At 41.9% G+C, this 15,960-nt stretch overlaps 1 protein-coding gene across 2 annotated transcripts in view; it reads left to right on the top strand.

The window, feature by feature from the left end:
* Positions 1-11,161, top strand: part of LOC139471223 (uncharacterized) — a 49,968-nt gene extending 38,807 nt beyond the window's left edge. For both annotated transcript variants that reach the window (XM_071253513.1, XM_071253514.1), the window contains exons 6-10: positions 3,671-3,824; positions 5,339-5,395; positions 6,147-7,671; positions 8,954-9,045; positions 10,189-11,161. In XM_071253513.1, coding sequence (XP_071109614.1) covers positions 3,671-3,824; positions 5,339-5,395; positions 6,147-7,671; positions 8,954-9,045; positions 10,189-10,301 — 1,941 coding nt within the window. In that variant the 3' untranslated portion in view covers positions 10,302-11,161. The remainder of the gene's footprint in view (positions 1-3,670; positions 3,825-5,338; positions 5,396-6,146; positions 7,672-8,953; positions 9,046-10,188) is intronic.
* Positions 11,162-15,960: the final 4,799 nt, after the last annotated feature.

Genomic DNA, 15,960 nt, shown 5'->3' with positions numbered 1-15,960 from the left:
TTGTCACCAATGACGTCATATTGCAAGGGGCATAAGCCATGGTGCGTTTATTTTGGAAATAGAAATATGAACCGATTTTATGAATAAAATGAATAAGATACTTGTCATATTTTTATTGTTTGGCCTCTGAAACTACTAGTAAACACTTTTCATGATGAAAAGGTACAAGAAAAATAGGTTTATTTTTCGGTTATACCGTGTTCGAATAAACTAACAGCACATGTCATTCTCCAATAGGGAGAATTTTGTCATTTTTAATCTGATAAAAATCGAATCTTTTTTACACCAGAACGTGGTTGAAACCAGTTTCCGTGCAGTGACAGGAAATATCGGATTCTGACAGTAAATATGAGTAATTTTCTGCCATATATACCACTGGGAACATTGTTATCGTCTCAATGTGATTGGCCCGTGTGGATTAGCTGCAGTGAAGCCTGCTGTTAATCAACGTCATTAATGGAAGACTTCGCTCGCTTAGCGTAATCTGCCTGACGTTGAAAACATCATGTTTCTCGTTTCATGTTTCATTTACAACACATCACCTGTGTGTAACGCGCCACAAGCCCGTTGTCTCGGGTTTCAAAGAGAGCATTTGATTACTCATATAAATTTAAAGGATTTTTAAAAAACTGGTCGATATTGGTTCGTTTCCTCTTTGTAGGTGCTTTGAAAAAGTGTTGTCAATGCGTTGATAGGTCGGAGCAATTTACAAAGAGAAGTGTTTTAGATGTAGTGTCTCCGGTAATGTTGGCGGATTTAATGGGATAATGACATGGGTGATAATGTGAGGTGAGTGAGTGAGTGAGGTTTTACGCCGCGTTTAGCAATATTCCATCAATATCACGGCGGGGGACACCAGAAATGGGCTTCACACATTGTACCCATGTCGGGAATCGAACCCGGGTCTTCGGCGTGACGAGCTAACGCTTTAACCACTAGGCTACCCGACCGCCCCTAATGTGAGGTGAGGTGAAATGGGGTTTAACTTCGCGTCCAAGATTATTGCACTTATATAGCTACGTGTATGTGTGTATGTGTGTATGTGTGTGTGGCTGCTTGTACTAGTCCGGACTGATGCCGATTTATAGTGCTAGCCCACTGAGATACCATGCCTCAGTTTAACATGAATACCCCACTCAGACACAGTGACTCCGAGCCGACCAGTCCTTGTTTTAGTCCCTTAATGCCGCTTTCAGTGTAGGTAACACAACCCATGCAATATCATACAGTGGAGTGGTGGGGTAGCCTAGTGGTTAAAGCGTTCGCTCGTCACGCCGAAGACCCGGGTTCGATTCCCGACATGGGTACAATGTGTGAAGCCCATTTCTGGTGTCCCCCGCAGTGATATTGCTGGAATATTGCTAAAAGCGGCGTAAAACCATACTCACTCACACTCATGTATATCTGAATACACTAGACACTTGAGACATAAACAACTCATATCCTAAACATTCAACACGGCCACGCTGACTCGCCTAATGTCCAACAATGATTATCTTTCCAAGTACTGTAAACTACGTTTATATCGAACACTCTTATAACGAACTGACGGATATAACGAACTGTTTTGGGGTCCCGTCCATTTGCAGTATCCATGTTGTATATATGCTTATAACGAACTACGGTTATAACGAATTAAAATTAGTGGTATCTTTGAGTTCGTTATAACCGTAGTTTACTGTACTATATTTCTATATCTGTCGTTCCGCATCTCGGTTTAACCGAATTTTAACTCAAGTCTTTATTCTACCTATGAATCGTCCATGATATATCATGATTACCGAACACTCCCACTATAAGAACAGCTTTAACATAAAATGAAACTTCTTGGCTTAGACTGTGAGAAGATATGAAAGCATAATATTTACTCGGAATATTTCGGGACTACTTTCCCTGAGCGGAGGCGGACTTTTGTGTTATCTCAGAATAACACGCGCCTCCCCATACTGATATGTAGGGACCCTCGGAGCAATATTCCCCTTCTTCGTGGGAAGTATTTTGGAATCACACGTGGACGACACGTGTGTTATTACTTCAAACACTACTTGCGATACGCAATACACGGGTCCGTTCTCACTCGGTGCATCAGTTGGTGGGTGAACCCATAAGAGTTTTTACAGTCTGTTGCCAGGGTTACGAGTATATATAAAATCTGGTTTATTATGTTTTATCACTGTAAGGTAAATAAGGGGAGAAGAGGTGAAATGGGGTTCAACGTCGCGATCAAGATTATTGCACTATAGCGACGTGCATTTACGTGTGTGTATAGTTGCTCGTACTAGTCCGCACTGATACCTGTGTTATAGTGCTAGCCCTTTCAGATACCATGCCGTAGTTTAACATGGATCACATACCACTTAGACATAATAGCGACTCCGGGCCGACCAGTCCTTGTTTTATTCCCGTAATGCCGAGCACCAGTCAGGGTAACAAAAAGTACCATTAGTTACGTCTTTAGGTTTGACGCGGCCGGGGATCGAACCACCGATCTTCCTGTCCGGGCAGGCTGTGATGCAAGGAGCAATGAAGGATGTCTATGGACTCCTAGGAGGGACGTTGTCATGACATTGCGACAACACGACAATGTCCCTGCTAGGATTCAATGAGCTATCTATGAACAGATGTCTTCAGGACAACAGCAGTATATACATTAAAATACTGTGTTCAGTCTAAAGCGAACGTATCAAGTTTGTTAATGGCTTCGAATTCAATTCTAAAGTCTTCACTCGCGCATGCTAGTTAAGACATTGATGGATGCTTGAGAGTGAACGATGCACGTATCATGGCGCGTTGGCCGAAGATAGATTTGCTTCGCTACAGATGCTGGTACCGTTATCAAGCATGCATCGAAACGTCGAATGATAAGAATAAGGATGTTTTGGTCCGCCACTTAACTCTGTCTTCTTTGATGCAACAGTTTCTAAAGTGTAACTTAAAGATAAAATGCATAACCCTGAGGACAAGTATTCAACAAATTAGAAATAAAGCTGTATTGCTATATATAGAATACATATATGTATACTGGAAAGTCTCCATTTGGGATAATGCTCTATTGAACAGTATTTGGTCAACGTCGCCCTGATCTATTTATGGGATACCTGGTGACCCAGGCGTCTAACTTGCCGCAATTCGCTGTGAAGAGTTGCGTCCCTTAGTCTTAGAATGTGTCACTCACTCACTCACTCACTGCGGGGAACGTGGGCCAGAATAGGTCCCAAAGACTTGGTTGATGCAGGTCATCGATCCCAATGGCGTGGATCGATGCTCATGATAACAATCACTGGATTGTCTGGTCCAGACTCGATTTATTTACGGACCGCCGTCATACAGCTGGAATATTGCTGAGTGCGGTGTTAACCAACCAACAAAGAAACAAATAAGTAATTCGTACACAACTCAAGTTAAAGGAACAGGGACAGAATATTTTCAAAGTTTCTTGAAAAAAATAATAGGTAGAGAGTAGAGTGCAGCGTAAAACAACAAAACAACAAACCAACCAACCGAAAGCTAAATACGGATCAAGTGTTCACAATGTGTGACCAAGTTGATTGCGTGCATTGTTGCACGTCAAGACTATTTCCTGGTACAGACTCGATTATTTACAGGCCGTGATGTAATATTGGCTGCTGCGGCGTTAAACAAGTCACTAATGGATCTCTTTATCATGTAGGTTGTAAATCTCCCTCGACCCTACGGGGAGTGTAGCTCACCTGATCTCTCCTTCTTCCCTCAATACTCACTGGAGAACTGTGATGTGGAGTGTTTCACGAAAAGGATGGATGCAATCTGTGGGTGCAGACTCTTCTATATGCCGAAGGGAGAAGGTAAGTATTGACCGTACTCGATACACTATTGCCACCATGGTTCCATTTCACATTTTACAACTACCCTAACATTTCCATCACCTGTAGATCCGTGAATATCCGGGGTAGAACAGGTCTTCAGCAACCCATGCTTGCCCTAAAAGGCGACTAACGGGATTGGGTGGTCAGGCTCGCCGACTTGGTTGATGCATGTCATTAATATAATCCCAATTGCGTGGATCAATGCTCATGTTGTCAATCGCTGGATTGTCTGATCGAGACTCAATTATTTACAAACCGCCGTTATATAGCTTGAATATTGCTGAGTGTGGCGTTAAACAACAAACAATCAAGCATGACCCGTAATTACAATTAATCTCAGTTCCCATCCAATGGTGACATTAAACGAGTTTTTTATAAATAATATAATTGGTTATAGATAGTTGACAGCTAAAATGCGCTAACTACTATTAACTGTGGGGTAACCGAGTGGTTAAAGTGTTGGTTTCTCACGCCAAGGACACGGGTTCGATTCCGTGCTCGGGTACTTTGGAAGCCCATTTCTTAAAAGCCTATTCGAGGGCACGGGTGGCCCAGCAGTCTGAGGCACCGCGATTCGCTGTGCAGAGCTGCGTCCCTTGGGTACGCCAGGAACTTATTATTTTGGGTTTGAATCTCGGCCCGATTATGTTTCTAGATTTGTCAGCACCATACCCGTGTTCGAAGTGATAAACGCCATAGACCCGCAACACACATGGCTTTCCTCCCACATTAAGTTGGCACGCCGTGATATAACTGGAATACTGTTAAAAGCACTCACTCACTCACTATTAGCCTATTCTTATAACAATGCAGAATTAATGGAATCGTGGTATAATTAGTGGCCTGGCTGATTGTGTAACATCGTACTCCTACCATTTGGTTATTTGATCATGTTATCAACCCCTGGTTTGTATCGACTATTTCCAGAACGCGATAAGCTGTGACATTGTTGACTGCGGTGTAAAACAAAATACGAGGGGCGTTCAATAAGTTTGGCAACATCAATATAATACCAAGTCGCAGAGTATCTTTTGCACATTTATTTTTCAATATAATCTCGATTCACCTCAATACACTTATTACATTTGTCCTTCAAGCTTTTAATACCACTTTTATAGAAATCCGCAGATTGGACCTCTAACCACGCCTCTGTAGCAGCCTTTATGTCCTCGTCATCCTGGAAGCGTCTTCCACGTAGGGCCGATTTCATTTGCCGGAACAGGAAATAGTCACTGGGGGCTAAGTAAGGCGGTACAGTTAAATCACCCACCCTAAGTGTATTGAGGTTATTGGAGATTGTATTGAAAAATAAAAGTGCAAGACTTGGTCTTATATTGAAGTTGCAACTTATTGAACGCCCCTCGTAAGACTCACTCTCTTATGGTGATTTTAGCTTATATTGTATTACTTACTGTGACTGCGACGTTAATAAACAGTCACTCATTCACTCAGTTACTATTGCCTTTGAGTATATATGATATATTCTGCTGCAGATAGCCCCGAGTACTGCACACTGCAGGAACACCATGAGTGTTACCAGAAGAAAATTGGTAAGTCTAAACTTGATATTGGTCAATTACCTCCCACCACCACCCACTGCTGTGAACGGGCGTATTGTCCTGATGAAGAACATCATGTCAAAGTTTGCGCGATGCTTCTCTTTGATAGACTCACGCATGTTTTCAGTACGTTGACATACTATTCACCATTCATAGTTGTTCATTGTCGTAAGTAATCTATGTGTATTATACTATGTGTAGTACCCTAAAAAGGTGGACATAACTTTCTCAGTGGATCTGGTTGCTCTGCACAAATTGGCTGACCCGACGTGTTTCACCTCCGTGGCATCTTGTTTGCTCTCAGGGTCATAGTGATGGGTAATTGAAAATCTGGGGCGGTGGGGTAGCCTAGTGGTTAAAGCGTTCGCTCGTCACATCGAAGACCCAGGTTCGATTCCCGGCATAGGTACAATGTGTGAAGCCCATTTCTTGTGTCCCCCGCCGTGACATTGCTGGAATATTGCTAAAAGCGGCGTAAAACCATACTCACTCACGCACACATTGAAAATCTTCTGGCTTCCGCTTGGTTTTCAGGACATCAGGGATGGTGATCCTTGTAGTCTTCATACCATCCTATAGCATTCTAGGAACTGATCGGGCACACACATTGACATACGTACATGTTTATGAAGGATTGCTTTAAAGATATCATTGATATCTACAAGAGTTTGGGCTTGCCCCCACATCAATCTGACACGCTGTGATATGACTGAAATTAACACTTTCACATTCATATTTACAGATTATATACGTGAGTCTGTGAGAGACACGTGTTCTTGCCCTGTTCCCTGCTCTTTCCATATCTTCGATCCCACCGTCTCCTACGCCACCACATCGACCTTCGTGATAGACCGTTTCCTCAGCAACTCCAACCGCTCCGCCCTCAAAATGAAGTACAAGAATGCAAGAGACATCACCCATCGCCTACAAAGCAACAGGGCCAACCTTCTTAAATCTCTCACAGAAAACCTGGACCGTAAGTTCAGAACGTTGAACCACGTCATTCTTGACGAGTTGGAAGTGAGTATTGAAGAGCAGGAGAAACACCTTGTGAATGTTTCCAATAATTATCTCTGGCACTGGAACAAGACGAACATATATTTTCAATACCAGAACTACATTCTCCAGAAGAACCTAGTACGTGCCCGAGACGCCATGAACGAGAGGACGTTCTCTGTATTAGGCCATGGGGTTCAGGAGTTCGCCTTCAGTGTGGAAAGACAAATTGCCCAGCTGGTTGATCCACAGATTGACGACCCTGCTGTCCGAGAGGTCCTCTTCCTTATGGTCAAGAACCAGTTGAATGCAAGACTGGATATAGGAAAGAGAACCTTGCAGAACTACACACAACTAATAAAAGGCTTCCTCAATTCGTCATCAATTTTTAATTATAGATACCAAAATTTTAGTCGGAAGAACAGCAATTTCATTCTTCCTCGGGAACTTTTGTTACAAGCGTTTACACGCAGTAATCATGTTCGTGTCAGGTCTCTTAGAGTCGAAAGGGATATAATTACCATGGCAACATGGATGAAAGAGTACGGTAGAATAGCAGAGGAAGCATTTTATAATAAAACGGTGAATGACACAGAATTGTACATAGCAAATGTGAAATTTTTACGTGCGTCCAGAGAATTTTTACAAAGTAAAAGCATGTTTTTTAACGATTTCATCCAGTGGCCAGTGACCCAGCTGGATTTAAGAGAGCAAACATTCCTTCAAATGCGAAGTGACTTTATCCAGATGCGGGATACAATGTTGGGGTATTTCTCGAGCGTTTCCGAACTAATCCATGGCATCGAGAGTTCTTTGATGGCTGACATGGAAGTAGGAATACAGATGTGCAAGGAATACTTAGCCCATGGGAACGTAAGCAAAGTGGATGTAGCAGATCTCTTTACGTCTGAGAAAATCCAAAATGGTATCAATAACTTAAAAGTCTTTTTTGACACTGTGAGGAATCGTGGTCAGAATATCTACGACGGCTGGGATCAGATATCGATGGCCTCTCAACAGATGTGGAACTTCACGCTAAGCCAGGTTAACCTGATGCGGTACTGGAAGTATAAGAAGATCGGACGGTATCTCAGGAATTACACCCAGGTGGCTGCAGAGATCGCGCAGGAGTTTGCAGATCACCGGGACATGATTGACGTCCGGTGTCGGTTCCTAAACAAGGATGAGGAGTTCCTGCAGAGTCTCGGGAGTCTCGTGGAGCACATGGAAATGTTCCATGCCAGCAGTCACGTGGACTCAGCATTTGTCAGGTTGGTCTTGTCGTACTTGTGTTGCAAGTGTGTGTGTGTGCGTGCGTGCGTGCGTGCGTGAGTACGTGCGTGTGTGCGTGCGTGCGCGCGCGCGTGCGTGTGTTTGTGTGTATGTATGTATGTGTGTGCGCGCGTCTCTGTGTTTTTTCAGATTTAAGGGTGTGTTCAAGTATTTCACGATCTGGAATTTTAACATTTGAAATATCCGGATAAAACCATCGGATCCGAATGAAATTGCCTTGCATTGAATACTCAATAGCACCTTCAAGATACATTCTATTTTATCATATCATGGGCAGGTTTCTCGGCAGGATAAAGCCAACGGATAAAAACGATATATACGTTCGGGGCATAAACAGATAGAGATGCAAATATCAAAGGTCAAGTAGGGACTACTTTAAGTGTTTTACAAATAATCATGGCTTCGCCCTTGTTCGGCGATCGAGTCAGAACCAGCTATCGGGAATCTGGAGAAACTACTAGGATAATTGCCAGCATTATCAAAAGAACAGTTTAATATACTGAAAATCAGTGTCTAACTGTGACGTAGCTAAGGCATTTTACAAGTTTTGTTAACTTGTGAGATATACATTGCGAAACAATTTAGCGAGGACACTAACCGAGTGGGCTTGTAGACCTTTGCGGCTTTGAACCTTTTCCCCAAATTATGACTGTTGGATTTGGTCGAAATATGTCCGAATTGTTACCTTATTTCGTTTTGTCGCTGTATGTACATCTGATTGCACTTTGTAACGTTATAACAGGCAGAATCTTAACAAACGTGACGCCTCATAGACTAGGGCTAGAGTGGTTTCCCTTTGATAACGGGCAGTTACTCTTGCGGACAGACCGATGGATTACAACGAAAGCCAAGTAGAAACAATTTGGGTAGGCAATTGTTGTTTTGCCTATATGTAGATAACGTACTGTCTAAGAAAGAGGTTTCAGTTGGAACTACATTGGCTACTGTCTTCTGTCCGACTGACACATCACTTACCCTCTGACGTAATATATATTAATGCGCACATTCCAGAAATATTTAGGCTATGTTTGTAAGGCATGGGAAGAGATATTTCGAGCAAAGAATTGAAGAATGGCATTATATGATAAAGAGGTTATCACGCTTGTGTGGTTGGGGATGGTAAATATCCTGCATTAGGAATACACACTATGTAGGCTCGCTAAGTAAATGTTTATTCCTGATACAGGATATTTACCATTCCCAAACACGCTCGAGTGATGACCTCTATTTATCCTTTAACTGATGCTCTGTCTTCGCCAGGGACAACTTCCTAAAGGTCAATGTCTTCTACCGAGAACTCAGCTATGAGAAGATAACTCAACAAGTTGCCTACGACATTTTTGCCTTACTATGTAAGTATACAAACTGTATTTGTCATATACTATACGACCCGTGAAGATCCGGGGTAGAATAGGTCTTCAGCAACCCATGCTTGCCGTAAAAGGTGACTATGCTTGTCGTAAATGGCGACTAACGGGATCGGGTGGTCAGGCTCGCTGACTTGGTTGATGCATGTCATCGATCCCAATTGCGTGGATCGATGCTCATGATGTCAATCACTGGATTTTCTGGTCCAGACTCGATTATTTACAGACCGGTGTCATATAGCTGGAATATTGCTGATTGCGGCGTTGAACAACAAACAAACCAACCAACCATATACTATACAGACGCACACTGGTTCTACCAAACTGCCCTATGGCCCAGGGGAAGGTCAAGGGTCGTGTGTCTTTAAGCATCCAACACGCAGCTTAATTTGTATTAATTATGGGCAATATGCAGTTCCTCGGTTCATTTCACTGGGATTGGGGAGAATGGGGTTGTGTACGTATATTTTAGCCATAGCTATATGAGACAAATGGTGGACTCCAAGATGGGAATCGAACCCGGTCTTAGGCGGTATCAGTTAATGATTAAACCACCAGATCCAACTGCCCCTTGTTACGCTGCAAACCGCGACATTTGTTTTTCTGCTTTTCTTTATGTCTATCCTTAGTCTGTCATGGTGCCCATATGGAGAACACGTCTCCCTTTTTTGTGAACCATTTGCTTAACAGACTTAATTCCAGTTATTGTTATCCGACTATTCTGACATAGATTTAAGTAGTAATTGCTCCTTTAGTGTATTTGCATTGGTCAAATCCCTCAGGCCTGGAGACATTTTTACAGTTTAGCGTTTATCCCTTAATATACTACTCAAAACGAACTTACCTTCGATCGTGACCGATGCCAAAGTGTATATATTGTAGAGTTGGTCAACAGGGTTTTACCACCCAGTAAATACTAGGAGTCATGCACATTTGGGTGATCAACGCGTGAACATAGGATATTTTAACAACCAAAAATAACTTCAAGTAAAGATGTTTAATTTCAGTGAGATAAGTGATAGTCTGTTGATAGAATCATGTTATAATGAGAGTCTGTGTTACAGGTGATGTCGGCGGATCCATGGGACATCCTGAGTGTACTCTATTCATTGAGTGTCTTTGTTACAGGTGATGTCGGCGGATCCATGGGACTGTTTATCGGCGCCAGTGTGATGACAATCTTCGAGATTCTGGATCTTCTTGTGTATCATTCGGTGACTGGCACAGAGATGAAGCAGTAACGCGCGACCCCCTCCGCCCTTCCCCCGCATCCAAGTACGATACTGACTTATCTGAAGAGATTTTGAAACCCCAGATTCAGAGTGCCCGTGTGTGATGGAGAATGGGCAATCATTCCCAAACCGTGTTGGTTGTTTAATGTTACCAATATCCAATATATATCACGGCGTCATGCAAGTACTCGAGTCTGGACAAGTGATTGCTGTTGTAAGCAACGTCCCGCGTCGTTGGATTACGTTAAGAAGCAACCTACCAACCCACCGAGCCTAATCAACCAATCCACCTCTTACGACAATTGAAATAGTTTGCTTGTCTCGAAAGAGTTGGCCAGTCTGGTGCAGCATTTGGAGAAATGTCTACATTGAGTGATGTCCCTAATACATTCGTGAAACAACTCCTTCCGACAAAAAACAAACAAAGTGAACTTAACTGATTGTTTGCGATATAAATAAAAGCGACAAAATAGACAGGTTTGCGAAAATGTTTCAGCTAGAAGCACTCGTAAAATTGAGGCTTGAGGCTTGTTGTTAACCTCGAGATAAGCAATGATTTGAGAGTGAGTGAGTAAGTCTCAAGATCTCAAACGTTTTACGGTAGATATTAGGTGATGTGCCTATTTGACTTGCGCCAAATGTTCCCAAATGATCTTTCCCGGGGATCAAATGACTTGCCTCTGCATGTGTTTGTTACGGGTGCCACCGGTGGGACAGGATGCGCCTGTTGGCATCACTCTTTGATGCTGATTCATAAACACATACAGACCGCCTCCGTTGTCTAGTGGTAAAGTGTCCGCCCGGAGAGCGGACGGTCCGGGGTTCGATCCCCGGCCGCGTCATACCAAAAGACGTTAAAAGATGGTACTTGTTGTTACCCTGTCTGGCGCTCGGCATTAAGGGGCTCAAACAAGGACTGGTCGGCTCGGAGTCAGTATACTGTGTCTGCGTGGGATATTCATGTTAAACTGCGGCATGGTATCTCAGTGAGCTAGCACTATAAATCGGCATCAGTCCGGACTAGTACAAGCAGCCACACAAACACTCACACGTACATGCACGTCGCAAGATAAGTGCAATAATCTTGGACGCGACGTTAAACCCCATTTCACCTCACTTCATAAACACATACTCATACAACAGTCGCAATCGAATAATGGACTCGTCTTTCAGCAGAGATTTCTTATGGTTAAGTAAAGAATCGCTTTTATTCAGGTAGGGAGTTGGTATCGGACATATCATCCCCTGTATTCGACATTGTACACCAGGAACACGATGTCTAGCTTCAACTTGGGATAAAGTGTTTGTGTGTATCGCAACTAAGAAACTAAAGGAGAAGATGTACGAGTGTTATTGTGTTTTCCAGCTTAGCACTGACAAGAACTTTGTGCGGTTTGCCCATGTGCAACGGAGCCTATTCAAAACATAAATTTTCATTTTATTTTTAGAAAATACGCAAATATTCAAATGAATAATGACATGAGAAAACCCTTTTGTTTTATTTAACTGCACTCTCTCAACGCCAATTAGTAAAGTCGAGAGGACATAACATGTTGTCTGATCCTGTTATCCAAATATAAACGAGGATAACAACTCTAAATGGATAAGAAAATATTTTGTTGTATCAAATTATACTCCTTATACGACTTCGTTACATGCGGAGTAAAATGTCCTGTGAAATTCATCCGATTAAGAACTATCGTGAAACTTTACTGGTATGTATACATTACGTTATCTATCACCTGTGCATAAACTGGGCCGATATACGATGCATAGTCGTCGCTATTATTAACCCAGAATAGTGGAGCAGCAGAGGCCTTAAAAGTGGCTTAGTTTTTGAGATACCCAAACCAGCATAACCACATTGTCTAGTGTGGTTAGAATGATGCTCTATCACTACTGTTAATGAAAACCCATGATGACATTCCAAAAATGATGGCGTTTGAAGAAAATGCTACTTTCTTACTACTACCAACAAGTAGGTTACGCGTTTACGTGTGTTCTGACATTAAACTATCGGGATGTATTTGTCTCCATAGACGATTTAACATTGCTAAATATGTTTCCGCATCCATAGGGGTTATACATGAATACTTCCTGTGATTTTGGAACATCAATAAGTATTATTGTATATTTTATGATGATTTTATACCATTAAATGATAAAAATAGAATTTGCAACTTTTGCACATATTTCTATTTTCTAAAATCTTTTTTTTTTGTTGTTGTCACATATGGGCGTCTTTATGCTGCTAGATGTGCAAATTCAATGTATCTAGATTGTATAGAGCATTAATAATGAAAATTAATTAGATTTTAGCCAAATTATACATGTTTTCCTAGTTTGTCTGCAGAACACCAAACGCAACCTGTAATAAGCAAAACATTAATAAGGCTCAAATTAGAGCAGGAATTGAGTTTGGGTACCCCCCTCAAGAGGTGACCCCTGCTGCTCCACCAGACGTCGGGCGACAGCCTGCTTCTATCGAGAGGCCAGCCAGGGAATACTCTGACCAATGGGCGCTCAGATTACGGCACGCAAACGGCAATGTTTCTTGCATGACATTTAGTTAACGCACCATCAGTGTCGGGCATTGGACGTGTTCGGACATAGTCCATGCACGGAATAGGGCTCATGTGGCTTCTGTGAGGCCTTGATAGCTGAATGAGTGAGTGAGTTGTGTTGAACGCCGCTTTTAACATTATTCCAGTTATATCCAGCGTGTCAGCTTAATGTGGGAGGAAAGCCCGAATTGATGCAGGTCTTAGACGTTTACCACTTAGGTGAAACCCACGGGCACGGGTATGGTGATGACAAAACTAGAAACATAATCGGGGCGAACTGGGATTCAAACACACAATCATAGGTGTCTGGCATGCCCAAGGGACGCAACTCTGCACAGCGAATTGCACAGATACCAGACTACAAACAGTCGTATGGAGGAACGTAGTGTATACAAATCCCTGAAGTATAATACGGGCAAAAAAAAGTAAAAACACGTTTGTTTGATTGCTAAAAATGAAACAAACAATAATTGTTTATTCAATGGTGATATATTTAATATCACAGTTGTGTTGTCGACCTTTAGTTTGCAGTGTTTCGGCGAATGTTTTCTAATTTTTTATTCAAATTCAGTTTGCAAGTGTATACTTTCTTTTGCCCGGCAGTGTATTCAGAATGGATTAACATGTATTTAGAGAACCATTAGCTGAAGAAGAAACAGTAGGAGGGTTGAGAGAGTGATGCTGTATTGAATTACGCTGGTGATTTATTTTTCCTGATTGAATGCACGCAAAATGATGCGGACTGTTAAACCCGATTCCATGATGCTGTTAATATGTCAGTGTATATATTCACATACGTTTGTTTGTATATAAGTTGATGCATGAATAAATAAATATATTTATCATCCAAAACTGGCTCTCGCAGGAGATATTGCTTGGGTAAGATCAAGCGATATTTACATTTTATTACTTGCCCGTGAAGAGATCACCCGTTTAATAAACATACAGCTGTATTACACATTGTGTAATACCAAAATGCGTGCTTATGTACTCTCGGAACACGTTTCACGAACAAATATTGAAAGCTCTCAACATCCCTTGGCTTATTCAACAACATTGCGTGTGGAGATGATAGATCACTGATACGAGCTTATGCACACTCGATGACCCCAGCAACCTTGTTGCTAGGTTGACGTCACATGGCATTGTTTCGCCGAAGGATCTTGCAACAAAATTCCACAAATTACGTCATCGGGTATTGTGACGTGATTGTAAACTTTGAGGTGCAAGGCCCCGTTCCACAAGGCGATCGTACGGTAGCGCGACGACAGTCGTTGGTCTAAGTTAAAGTATATGAGTTGCGATAACCTTAACGCTACGATATGTTTGTGGAACGGACGCCTGAATTCTAAAGGTGGACCGTTGGGTAGTATTAAATTCATACGTTTCAACTTTTGACGTATTTGAAGTATTACTGTGTTAAACTCAGTTGGATTATGCCGTGGATCGTGTATGTGTCAGCCTATTAACACTCAACAGTATAATTCTAAAAACGTTATAAATGGCCAGTAATAAATAAAATACTAAACTCGCTCCCGTGTAAAACCAATTTTATGAAACTCGTGAATAGTTATGGTATCTGACTCGCTTTCGCTCGTCAGATACCACAACTATTCACTCGTTTCATAAAATTGGTATTACACGGGAGCTCGTTTAGTATTCTATATGTATATATCGCTGCAATGAAATTTCATCACAATGCTTTGCAGACCATTGTGACGTCATTGGTTACATGACGTCACAATCAAATGACATTACTAATGGCTCTGCTACTGAAGCTGTTAGCTTTACTGTTTACATTTAAGACGGTGCTTATTACTGTCTACAACCTGAACAGGTTAGAAGAATGAACTCGTTGATATATTTGATATCAAAAGACACGAGGGGGAGATTCTCTATTTATCATATAATGGGTAGGTTTCTCGGCAGGATAAAGCCAACGGATAAAAACGATATCCGTTGGGGTCATATGCGGATAGAGATGCAAATATCAAAGGTCAAGTAGGACTACTATCACTGTTTATAAACAAACATGGCGTCGCTCTCGTCATTCGGCGATCGAGTCAGAATTAACCATCGGGAATCTGGATAAACTACAAGGATAATTGCTATCATTATCAAAAGAACAGTCTAACATACTGAAAATCAGTGTCTAACTGTGACGTAGCTAAGGCATTTTATAAGTTTTTGCAACTTTGGAGATATAAATTTCGATTTTTTTTTGCGAGGGCACGAGGCCTAGCCAAGCGGGATCAGTAGCCATATATGTGCTTGTAGACCTCTGCGGCTTGAAACCTTCTCCACAAATAAAAATAGTTGGATTTGGCCGAAATATGTTTGAACTGTTACCTTTGTTTCGTTTTGTCGCTGTGTGTACATCTGACTACACTTCTTGACGTTTTGACAGGACAGACCGACTGTCAACAACGTCTGACCGTGGCCGTGACGTCTCATAGACTAGGGTTAGAGTAGCTTCCCTTTGACAATGGGCAGTTACTCTACTGGACAGACTGATGGATTGCCTCGAAAGGCAAATAAAAACAACTGTTGTTTTGCGTATATGTTGCTTCGCCACTGTAAAAGAAACAGATTTCAGTTGGAATTATATTGGCTGATGTCACTGTCCGACTAACACATTACTTACCCTGTGACGTAATAAATATTAATGCGCGCATTCCAGGAAAACTCTATTTGGGTAATGTTTGTGAGAGAGGGAAAGCTATTTTAAAGCACAGAATTAAAGAATGACATTATATGATAAAGAGGTTATCACGCTTGTGTGTTTTGGAATGGTAAATATCCTGTATTAGGAATAAACACTATGTATTTAGCTCTCCAAGGCTCGCTAAATACAATGTTTATTCCTAATGCAGGATATTTACCATCCCCAAACACACTCGCGTGATAACCTCTGTATATTTTGCAAGCTATTTGTATTACACCCAGAAAACGTTCGAAAAAAAAATGGCGTTTCAAACATGACCAGGACCCACTTGCACAAAGCGATCTTAGCGCCAAGATGATCGTAACTCCCATACTTTGACATAGGTTTACAATAGTCTTAGCGCTAAGATCGTTTTGTGGAAGTGGGCCCAGGAGTCTCC

The sequence above is a fragment of the Haliotis cracherodii genome, unplaced genomic scaffold, assembly GCF_022045235.1.
Source record: "Haliotis cracherodii isolate W230 unplaced genomic scaffold, xgHalCrac1.p SCAF_22, whole genome shotgun sequence".
Lineage (NCBI taxonomy): Eukaryota > Metazoa > Mollusca > Gastropoda > Lepetellida > Haliotidae > Haliotis > Haliotis cracherodii.
Note: the sequence above shows the minus strand (reverse complement) of the source record. Positions and strands in the feature narration are given on the sequence as shown.